The 12,356-nt window shown below is 39.4% G+C and overlaps 1 protein-coding gene across 4 annotated transcripts in view; it reads left to right on the top strand.

The window, feature by feature from the left end:
* SLC7A11 (solute carrier family 7 (anionic amino acid transporter light chain, xc- system), member 11) overlaps nucleotides 1-12,356 on the top strand; it is a 125,024-nt gene that overhangs the window by 15,614 nt on the left and 97,054 nt on the right. For all 4 annotated transcript variants that reach the window (XM_006766050.2, XM_006766049.2, XM_015565501.1 and 1 more), the window contains exons 4-5: nucleotides 2,838-2,963; nucleotides 6,878-6,977. In XM_006766050.2, coding sequence (XP_006766113.1) covers nucleotides 2,838-2,963; nucleotides 6,878-6,977 — 226 coding nt within the window. The remainder of the gene's footprint in view (nucleotides 1-2,837; nucleotides 2,964-6,877; nucleotides 6,978-12,356) is intronic.

Below are 12,356 nucleotides of genomic sequence, written 5' to 3'. Positions count from 1 at the left end.
CTCCCCTCCCTTCCTCCTCCCTCCTTTGCTCCCCTCCTCCCTTCCCGCTTCCCTCCCTTCCTTTCCTTCAGTCCTTCCCTCCCTTGCCCTCTCCTTCCCTCTCTTCCTCCCTCCCATCCTTCCCCTTTCCTTCCTTTTTTTTTCCTTTCTCCTATTTCTCTCTTCCTCTCTATGCAACAGCTCTTGTCTACTGTGGTGTACTTTCAGAAATAGTGTTTGGGGTTTTAGGAGCTCTAAAAGAAAACAGTGCTCTTTTGTTGGTGGTGGGAACATAAGTTTCATTTTCTTTTAGGCCAATGCTGAATCCCCTTAACTGAAAAAATAATCCCCTTCATGTGATGATTCATTTATCACAGTCATTTGCATAGAAACAGGAGAAGAAATCACTGGATGACAAAGATGAGAGCAGAGTTCCACTGTATTATTTTTGATATATAAGTACTTTATATTGGAGAGAGAAGTAATTTTATTTTTTATCCTTTCTCTGATAAAATAATGCACTGTGCCATTAAAGCTGTGTCTGTTTCTTCAAGTTTTAAGCTTCAAACGTAGGTAAAAACTTTCTCTTAACCTCCCATGTAGCTTATTCCAGGCCCAGCCTTTCTGATCATCCTTCCTTTAAGCCGTTCTTCACTAGGAGACTCCAAGCTCACTATGTGGGGGATCTACAGAGCCCTTAGTTTTTCCATCTTTGAATTTCTTTCAAAAATAAAAATTGCTTTATTTATTGCTTAAAAATGCTGCATGTTCATTATAAATTTATTGAAATAATGCAGAAAAATAAATAAAAATTGAAAATTAGTTAGTGTTCTAACATCTATAGATGCCTTCTGTTAATGGTTTGATACATCACTTTTTTCATTTCCTTTCTGCCTTTGTGTGTTTATATCTGTCTATCCATCTCTGTCACTTGCTTTATTGGTCAGTATTATATCATGAACACCTTTTCATATAATAAATATCTGACTATATCATGATTTTAAATGCCTGCATAGCAAACCATTAAGAAATGTCTGTTAATCAACCTTCTTTTAGGGGTTTAGGCTATTAAGTTGATAACATTTGTACTGATTCTTAAATTCTGAAATGAGTCAGTGATTATGTCAAACGGCGGAAGATGAAAAGATAACTCATTGCTGCACATCAGGAAAGTTTCCTGTTGCAATTTGAATAAGTTCTGTGTTTTGTTTTATCTGTGGAGAAATATCTTTATACATTTTTTGTTATTTGTTTGGGAGGAACGTACATTTTAAAAAATAAAGCTTATAGATAATAACTGCAACTATGGGGTTGCTTTTGGGTGGGAAGAGGTGGTTAACGCCCAGCATAAGGCTTTGTAAAGAAGCATAGCGTTGACATCCACTGCCTGGCCCTAGAGCGACCGCTGTCATTCCTGCAGAGTACAGGAGGCGGCATCTATCACCATTCATGTCATGTCTTTTTGGCCCATGGTAGTGGTTTTTGGTTTTGTTTGTTTTTTAAACGGAGTATCCAGCTCATTCACCCATTCAACAAAATGGAGCTGATGATCTTCCTAGGGCAGGCGTGAAGCTGGATGCCAGCAACGCAGAGATGGATATGGCTTGTTTTCTCCTCCAGGCTCTCACGGTCCATGCTGGGTGCGGGGTGTGGCTGGTCGTGTGCTGCTGGGAAACCACAGGCAGCCTCCTTAAGAAAGGGACATGCTGCTGGCTTCGGACCCAGGGTTCATCCTAGCCTGGGTGCTCTTTTGGACTCATCGCTTACAATGGTTTTTGTCCAAGTCCCAAAACGTCTTGGGAGATGCTTTGTTTTGGTTAGGTTGGGAGCCACTCTTGGCCGTGCTAATTGGACAGTGGAGAGGAACAGCAAGACTGCTGGCCACGGCTAGTCCTGTGAGTGAAGGGTAGGGTCCCAGCCACGTTCCTAACATCTTACTTCTTCTTGAGTGTGATTCGCACCGAGAGGTGAATATGCACACAGTCACTGAGGGAGGAGATAGCTGCTGCCTTAGCAAGCTGAAGAGTCGCATTCAGCAATCTGCGCACTGCAATGACTTCAGGATTTGCTTAGAAGATATTTTTATATAATCATTAAGGCACTATACTATCTATTCACTCTTATATTAAAAAAAAGAACAAAAAATGACTTCTCACTGTTCAGATGTTTTATCTAAAAGCTTCGCAAACTTTAATGTGTATAAAAATCACCTAGAGATCTTGTTGAAACGCAGATTTGTATTTCTTGGGTCTGAGCCATGCCCGAGTTTCTGCTTTCCACAATGCTTCCAGGTCATGCCAACACCTCTGGTTCCCTGGATGGCCCTTAGAGCAGCGGTTCTCAACCTGTGGGTCGCGACCCTTTTGGCGGTCGAACGACCCTTTCACAGGGGTTGCCTAGGACCATCGGCATATCAGATATTTATATCACGATTCATAACAGTAGCAACATTACAGTTATGAAGTAGCAACGAAAATAACTTTATGGTTGGGTCACAACATGAGGAACTGTATTTAAAGGGCCAGAAGGTTGAGAACCACTCCCTTAGAGCCATGGTCGGCAAACTGCGGCTCACGAGCCACATGTGGCTCTTTGGCCCCTTGAGAGTGGCTCTTCCTAAGCCTTAGGAGTACCCTAATTAAGTTAATAACAACGTACCTACCTATATAGTTTAAGTTTAAAAAATTTGGCTCTCAAAAGAAATTTCAATCGTTATACTGTTGATATTTGGCTCTGTTGACTAATGAGTTTGCCGACCGCTGCCGTAGAGTAATCAGGACCTACGATGTCTTCATGCCAATAAGGATTCTCCTTTTGTAACTTTGTCTGTTTTTTGTTTGTCATGTGTCTGTTTGCAGCTGCAGTGATGGTCCTAAATAGCATGAGTGTCAGCTGGAGTGCCCGGATCCAGATTTTTCTAACCTTTTGCAAGCTCATAGCAATTCTGATAATTATAGTCCCTGGAGTTATGCAGCTAATTAAAGGTATGGACTGAAAAATAAATGCTTTTTAAAGTACGTATCTGCTTTTGGTCTCTCCAACACTAACTTTCGCTTGTACTAGCAGAATCCCTTAATTAGTCTCTGCTTGTGGATCTTGGAATCTATACTGTCATCTAATTGATATGAAAGCCTGCTACCCTGAGGATGAGTTGGTATTTAGAGCTAAATGGCAACAAGAGCATTAAGACTGGGCCAAGCAACAAAATAAGGCATCAGTGAATTCTTTCTCGGTGTGAACTGTTTGAAGTGAAAACTCAAAGTGGAAAAAAAAAAATCTGCGGTTAAACTTTAAACTAGTTCAGGGATAATAAAGATATCTGGAACATAATAAAAGATGATCAATAATTCTTTTCCTTTATGGTTACTACTCCCTTTACCTTAAGAATAGAATTTTGGCAGGGAGACAGATAAGGGAGTAGCATTCCTAAAATCGAAATATTATCTGACAAAAATAGTGGTGAGTACTCAATTATCATTGTTACATTACTCTGCATTTCTTTTTTTTTTTTAAATATATTTTATTGATTTTTTACAAAGACGAAGGGAGAGGGATAGAGAGTTAGAAACATCGATGAGAGAGAGACATCGATCAGCTGCCTCCTGCACACCTCCTACTGGGGATGTGCCCGCAACCCAGGTACATGCCCTTGACCGGAATCGAACCTGGGACCTTTCAGTCCGCAGGCCCATGCTCTATCCACTGAGCCAAACCGGTTTTGGCTACTCTGCATTTCAACAGAAATGTAACACCATTTTCTGGGAATACTTGCCTTACAGAGTTGACTGTTTAGTAAGAAACCTGAGGTGGTTGAGTGGGTGATGTCATTTTGAGTTTCAGTTGTTTTAGGGAAGGAGGCACATGCTATAGCTTGGGTTCAGGGGAAGTTGTTGGAAAAGAAGCAGGCCCGGGTGAGTGATTTAATTAGCAATGGGCATGATAGTAGGAAGTAAATAGGAAAGTGAGGTGGAATTGTATGGGAGTGACCTATAACTTGAGCATGTAAAGTATTTAATGTTTACATGGACATTGTCAGTTCCAAGGAATTTATTGGGAAGTTTAATGAAGTTGCAGAAGAATTACACAAGGCAAAGGATATGCCAAAATTCAGCAAAATGGTAGAGGCATTAAACCAGTGGTTCTCAACCTTCCTAATGCCATGACCCTTTAATACAGTTCCTCATGTTGTGGTAACCCCCAACCATAAAATTATTTTCGTTGCTACTTCATAACTGTAATTTTGCTACTGTTATGAATCGTCATGTAAATAGCTGATATGCAGGATGTATTTTGTTACAAATTGAACATAATTAAAGCTTAGTGATTAATCACAAAAACAATATATAATTATATATGTGTTTTCCGATGGCCTTAGGCGACCCCTGTGAAAGGGTCATTCGACCCCTAAAGGGGTCGCGACCCAAAGGTTGAGAACCGCTGCATTAAACAATAACAAACGGCAAAAGGTCAGGGAAAGGGATTTGCTGTTGTCCAGTCAATGAGCCCAGTGGGAATTCTTAGAGTCCTCCTGGCTAAATGTTTGCGTTCAATCCAGCAACCTTGGCCTACTCAGAATAAACACCATAAAGAGAAGACATGCGCTGGCTCTCCTTATTCACCTTGGTCTCCACAGAGCTGGCCTGCTCAGGTTTTATCTGACCCGTGAGAACTGTAGTGAAAATGATGTTTTGTTAGTGCTTTCCTTTTCTGGGCTAACTCTTTAGTCTCCTGTAAGGCGCTTCTTCCATTTTTCGAAAGTGTGGAAACTCTAGATCATTGACCCTACTTTAGTTCTAGCTTAGGTTCCAAAAGGTGACATGTCATCCTTGAAAACCAAAATCCCTTCCCCCCTTACCCTTTTTGATGTAATGTATGACTGTAGTCAGTTTTTACCACTTACTTAAATGTGTGTGTGGGATGAGAGGAGGTTGCCCAAATACTACTGTGTTGTAGATTCCTTGAGAAGAGAAGCTATGAGATACCTTTTGGATCTTTCTCAGCACTTTACACTAGAATGACCCTTAGGATAAAATCTTAGGATATCCGTGTTTAATGTGACCAGGCTTCCTCATATATCTAATCTGAGAAATGCCCCAAGAGGATTATCACATTCAAAGTAAATTTTAACATTTTGGAGAGCATTCTTAGCAGGTATATTTACTCCAGGACTATGAAATGGCAAGTTTCTTTTCTCTAACTAGATCATATATTTTCCACATGAATTTGAAACTCTCAGAGAGAAAAAGGGTGTGTGTTGTTTTATTTTGTTTTACTGATATAGATTGTGCATTTATGTCTACTCTAATCAGATCCTGAAAATAGTTCTATGGTCTCTATTTACTTATGAGGATGTGTTAAGCTTTCCTCTGAAGATCATGACTTCCCTCTCCCCGAGACCTCTGTGATGCAGTCGCAGTATCCCTGGAGTTCAGCCTCTCTTCTGTAATACTCTAAGAAGGCACTTATCAGGATTTGGTTTCTCCTACTGATTATTCAGTGCTGTTAGGAATCCTTAGGCCAAGGATAAAAAAAAAATACAACAGATGTTTTTATCAGAGTTCCAGCATTTATAGTCCCCACTTATGCGGAAGAGATGTTTTAGTAAAATAGGCATTTCTGAATTCACTGTATCATTTTAAAAAATGAGCTGCATTCGGGAATTGGATGCTTAGAGGGAAAAATCATTTAGTGTATAATTCAACATTCTCCACTGTTGGTCTCAAAACTCACACGTATGATGTTGATATATCTGTTGTTGCTGGGCAACCCAGGCAGCAACTGAGATAGGACTGAAGAGAGAGGGTCTCATGTATCAGCCACCTCCTTTAATTTACTTATGTGAAGACCAATTTTGAAACAGTACCACACGTCCTATTAGGATAATCTCATTTGCTATTTGCTTTGGGACAGAGACTTTTTTTTATGCTTCACTTCAGATATTGGCTGACTAAATCTGAATTCTTGTTTTTTGGTTACTGTCTAAAAGACATACAAGAAAAGGGCCCGTTATGATTCACAAAGTAGAGAAAAATGTGATCAATAATAGTTTCAATCCACATGTTGATGCAAAATTTGTTAAAATGTATCTATTTTAAAGTTCAGTATAATTTCAGTGTTTCTAGAAGGAACCCATGCCATTCTCTAGAACAACATCAGCGGACTTTCTGCACAGGGCCGATACTAAATCTTCTTAATTTTGCATGCCATATGGGCTCTGTCACAACAACCCTACCTGCTGTTTTAAGGTGACATCAACCATAGACTGGCGGTGTCAATCATAACACTAGTGGGCCTGGCTGCACTCCAATAAAACTTTATTTACCAAAGAAGCTGGGGTGGTGGTGGGGGCATGGGGTGGAGCAAATTTAGTTGCAAGGTTTTCCAATTCCTGTTGGTGTCTCATGAACTACTGGGGAAAAGCAGGAAGTTAAATAACATAAGAATGTGCTTCAGGGCTTTCTTGCCACCTCCTCCTTGAGAATAAATCATGGATATTTCCTCCCTACCATTCTATTATCTTCATCTTAAAGAATTCTATCATACTCCTATAAACTGTAGGTTAGCAAAGATCCTTTAATCTTCACTCATGGTCAAACTCTGTCAAGAGTTAGAGGCATGCTCAAATAAGGGATTTTAAAAAAAATACCATTTTCCTCTTTGCTATAATTTTATTAAAAGAGAAGTGTAAAGTAGTGTTAGTGGTGGTCAATATACTTTGGGGACTCCATCTCTAGAATGAATACAGTATTAATAGATAACATTGGCAATGGGAAGATGGTAAGAAACCTAGACCCCAAACAGTATAGTTTTTATCCAATCCCTCCCTTCCCCCTGCCCATGTTTATGAATAATAACCAATTCTTTGAAAAGTCTTCAAATCTTTTCCTTCTCATTGCAGGGCAAACACAACACTTTAAAGATGCCTTTTCAGGAAGAGACGCCAGTATCATGGGCTTGCCACTGGCTTTCTATTATGGAATGTATGCATATGCTGGCTGGTAAGTGGATAACTGTAGATGGTGGTTAGTCTAGGTTCATTAGCTCCTTCGAGTACTTCAATTTATTGCCAAGCAAAGTGCTAGGCAAATGTGACAATCCAGTGCGATTTACTTTACTTGACGTGAAGAAGATGGCGTGGCTTCCCCAGGCCCATTCCTGAGCATGTAACTTAATGCGAACATAACTGAGGTTCCCAGTCGAGGTGACCGCTAGATTGAGCCTAATGTCATAACACAAGCCAATGCTGGGTCTTAAGAACCAGTGCAAATCACTTGTAAGTGTGGATCAGGAAGGACAGAATATGCCAGGAGATATTAACGATGGCTACTTTGCTCGTCAAAAGACCTTTCAGCTAAAGCTTCAAGGGTGTTTGCAAATAGCGACTGATTTTTCTCCACCTTTCCAATTGAAAGAAAGAATACAGATGTAGAAATAAGTAAGATGCTCCCAGGAGGTAAAAGGCATGGAAGTGTTAATTTTAACACTTTAATTTTAGGTGTTAAAATTAAATTGGAGTGTTTTAATTTTAACACTCCAGCAATGAAATTAGTTGAGCTAGATCAGTGGTTCTCAACCTTCCTAATGCCGCGACCCTTTAATATAGTTCCTCATGTTGTGGTGACCCCCAATTTCATTGTTACAAATTGAACATAATTAAAGCATAGTGATTAATCACAAAAACAATATGTAATTATGTATGTGTTTGCTGATGGTCTTAGGCGACCCCTGTGAAAGGGTCATTCGACTCCCAAAGGGGTCGCGACACACAGGTTGAGAACCGCTGTGCTAGATAATCTGTTACGTTTTAAGGGACCTTACAAATTCCTTAAAACGTTCTCAACATTTGAAAAGAGAATATGCAGCCAAGTTCATGAAAATCACCAGACGATGGAAGTGCATCTTTGAGGCACGTCCAGCTGCGGTACCTTCCCAGAGAAGCATTGGAACTTTGTATTTGTGCCTTGTTTTGTTTGGGAATTTGAATAACAATAACTGTGGATAAGAGTGGGATTTTCCCCAATTTAATTTTATTGATCTAGTACAGTGATTTCCAACCTTTTTCATCTCATGGCACACATAAACTAAATTTTGGGGCATACCGAGAAATATATTTTTTGCTGATCTGACAATAAATAGTTATAATTTTGATTCATTCACACCAGACAGCTTTTGTTGTGTTGGCTGTTGTCATTTTTCTTTTTTAATTTGACCGTCTAAAGCAGTGGTTCTCAACCTTCTGGCCCTTTAAATATAGTTCCTCATCTTGTCACCCAACCGTAAAATTATTTTTGTTGCTACTTCATAATTGCATAAAATTACTTTTGTTTCTACTTCATAACTGTAATTTTGCTACTGTTATGAATTGTAGTGTAAATATCTGATATCCGGGATGATATTAGGCAACCCCTGTGAAAGGGTCCTGCGACCGCCAAAGGGGTCGCGACCCACAGGTTAAGAACCGCTGGAAGGGAAAAGAGGTCAGTGCCCCTGACGAAATAGTCAGATATTGCATGTTTAACAAATTTTTGTGGCACACCAGTTAAAAATTGCTGACCTAGTAAGATTTAATTGAAGCGACTTTAGCTAGAAAGCCCAATAGGTAGAAATATATTACTTAAATATCAAAATTATTGTAGTCAAATTAAATTTCACTGTTTTGGGGTGATTAGTAGCAATATATTTTTAAATTATTTACAGAGCTAATAGTTGTACAGGTTTAGCTGTGAGAATGTTCTGAGTCTAAAAATAATACCAGGAAACTACACTAGTTCAAAAATTATGTAAATACATTTCAAACACAAATACAATTTTCTTTTGTTTCTTTAGTTTTTAACATCTTACCTTCCAGCTAATGCATGGCATATAAAAATATATTTCAAAGTAAATGGAGTGTTTACCCTGTTAATCTCATTGAGTTAGGAAAATATAGCAGTAGAGGAGAATTAGGAGAGAACGGGAGAACCTTACTTAAAATTTTAACATGGCTTTCGCAGCAAAATATGTTTGAAGATTGTTAAAAGATTGTAGCTCTAAGGAATCTAGCATAACATATTTGTATATTACTGGAATATTTTTATATCCATTGTGAGTGAGCATTAGTCTTGAATCCCTCAGTATTTTGAAGTCTTTTTAATTTTTGTCTAAAGCACAATGTGGTGCTGGGCAGAGGAAAGAATGGAGTTGTGATCACAGGGTTAGCATTGGAATCAAGTCTTCTGTGGCTATTCAGCCTGGATCAGAGCTCTGGAGCCCTGGGGCATCAGCCAAGCTACTGGGAAGGTCACTAGGAGACACCAGCGTGAAGTGGGGCGGTGGCAAAAGCTTTCAGCTAGAGCCAAGTGCCTGGAGCCTGGGAGTATTCAATCAAGAATGTGGAATGTGGAGATAGTCACAAGGGAGATTTGATTAATTCTATTGAATGAAGTTTCTTGTGAGTACGAAGCATCTGTTCCCACGGAATATTAAAATGTTCTTCTACCTAGCTCTCTCCCTGCCGCTAACAGCACTGAATATTCAGGTCACCTTTATCTGGAGCACATCTCTACTTCTGTAGGCTTTTGAGGGCTGATAGATTTCTTTATGAAGAAAGACTCTTTTCACGTTGAATTATCTTGTTACTTTAATTTTGTTTTTTATTTTTTTAAATATTTTTATTGATTTCAGAGAGGAAGGGAGAGGGAGGGAGCAATAGAAACATTCATGATGAGAGAGAATAATTGATTGGTTACCTCCTGTATGTCCCACTCTGGGATCGAGCCCACAACCCTTACATGTGTCCTGACCTGGAATCGAACCGTGCGTGACCTTCTGATTCATAGGTCGACGCTCAACCACTGAACTACGCCGGCCAGGCTATATTTAATTTTATTGACATTGAACCCAAAATGTTACTCTTGTTAAAATGATTTAAAAAGACAGCGTAGGTGATACAAACAACCATGATTTAGTACTTCATAAAGTGGACAGTCTCCACTCTCAAGGGTCCACAGAACTGCACAGTGGAGTGGCAGACAGGAAGCTTTTATTGGGTAAAGAATAAGGGACAAAGAAGAGAAAAACAGAAAATGAATAAAGAGCAAGGAAATAAGTATAGAGCCCAGAGTTGGCTTGGTTTTGGGGGATCCCGCAGCTCCATGTTGGGGCTAAACATTTATCTCAATACTGTTTATAGGGTAAATGGGGTTTACATGAACCTTTACCCATATAATCCTCATGTCTACTCCCTGTTTTAAAGATTAGGAAACTGTTGCTTTTCTTATATTCTTGAGGATTCAATCATCGTCCTGGAAATTAAGGCCAGGATTTTAAGTGAAATGTCATCTGATACAAGTGGCTTAGGTAGGGGACAGATAAGTAACTATATTTCGATCACAGGTGGTTATGCTACCTGAAAGCTGCTTTGTGGATAGGCAAAAATAGTCTGGTTGTAATCTATGGCCATCAGCCTTAGGAAAAAAATGAAGCTGTGTTTAGAAGAAATAGTCTGTTGGACTGAAGTTCCCTCAGAAAAGTTAATATCTGGATATAAATGGAACAAGAGGGAGACTAAAAGAGTTCCCAGGGAGAGGGGTGTTTATTAATTTTTCAGATGTGATCCTTTCTCTCTGACCTCTCTCTGACTTTCATGAGATATTTACAAGACCGGGTTGTGGAATTATAAATGGGGCCCTAAATGAGCCTCCACTCCCTCTACTGCTGTGACAATCTTGGATGGAAAAAAATAAAAAGTATGGGGGACATTGCACAGAAGTAAGACAGAAGCTGCAGTTGTCATCAGAACTTACCCACCTGGGGTGTGAGTGAAAGCAGCAGGAGCCTGGTTGTCCTGGAGGCCCGGCACCGTGCGCAGTTCGCCTCCCGCGTGTTGAATGGGAAAAAGCCACTGCCAGGCCTTGGCTGGGATGCCGGAGGACGCTGGCTGTGAGGAGTGCAGAACCTTTTTAGAATGATAAAAACTCCTTCACAGAAACATGATTAGGGGGAAAGAAATCATTAACCCAGCCAGGTCACAGAGTTGGGTCAGAACAACTTTAATATTCTTGCCAATGTCTGTATTCAGAGAAATATGCCTGCCTGTTTCCCTTATGGCCCAGGGGAGTTCAACCAATTTCAGCCTCATACCTGATCCAAAGCTAAATATTGGTTGGTGGGATTTTTTATTTTTTTTTTAAACTGCATGATAGAAAATGGGTTTTCGGTGTCTTTTTTTCTTCCTTTTAAATCCTATCCTCAGTGGATTTGGTCTTTCTAAAACACCTGTGGGGATTATTTTGTGCCATTGTGTCAAATCCCATCTAAAGAATAAGCTTCTTTTTAAAAGAATTCACATGGTTGGGTACTGGAATGCATTGTCAGCATTGCGGTGCCTTTTATACACAATCGGGGAAAAGCTGAGACAATAGATCTTGTGAACATTCTCCGGAGGCCTTGAGGAGATGTAAGGCAAAGAGGATGCTCTGGGACTCATTGCTAGAGGCGAGGAGAACACAAAGGTGTATTTCCCCCGGATGGGAATGTTTGGACCAAAATAAGAAGCTTTCTTCTCCCCACCCCTACCCTGCCCCAAGCCCTCTCCTTGTCTCTGTTCTCTGGAGCTATGACAAATATTTGAAATTGTGTTCTTTTTCATAAATATTTCCTTTCTTGCTTTAACATTGTTGGAAAAAGACATTTCTAAAACAAATGTGAAGACGGAACTGGTTATTTTTGATATGAGAACCTTGGAAATATTTCTTCATTTGTGTGCTCTTTGTTTTGTTTTGTTTTGTTTTATTTACATTTTCTTCCTGTACTTCCCATTGCCTCGGGCTTTTAACAAACACATCAAATCCCTAAGAGTGCATATTCCAGATGTAAGTATTGATTGCTGCTTGCCTTCCTGGTATAACGACAACCTCTATTTTTAGAATGTACACTTTAGTCATTAAAAGATATCTTTGGCTGCTAACAATCAATGCATAAATAAGTGGAATAACAAAATCGATGTTTCTCTCTCCCTTTCTCTTTAAAAACCAGTAAGTAAATTTTTTAAAAATCCTTAATTTAATTATATCTACAAAAGACCCTTTTTTTCCAAATAAGGTAACCTTCACATTTCCCAGGAATTAAGATTCGACACATATCTTTTTGGGGACCATTCAATCCAGTATATTCTCTAACCACAAACCGGACAAGTACCCTGATGGGAATTGAGCCTGTGACCTCCTGGTTCATAGTTTGACGCTTAATCACTGAGCTATGCCAGCTAGGTAGGCTGCTAACTTTTTAGATCAACATTATCACTACCATTTTCTCAGCTATTTCCACTTAAAACATATCTTTAAAATATTAGGTACCTTAACCTAGTTGAAAGATAAATTTATAAAATTAATAATTTC

Source organism: Myotis davidii, unplaced genomic scaffold (genome assembly GCF_000327345.1).
Source record: "Myotis davidii unplaced genomic scaffold, ASM32734v1 scaffold436, whole genome shotgun sequence".
In the NCBI taxonomy this organism is placed as follows: Eukaryota; Metazoa; Chordata; class Mammalia; order Chiroptera; family Vespertilionidae; genus Myotis; species Myotis davidii.
This window is presented reverse-complemented; position numbering and strand designations above follow the sequence as displayed.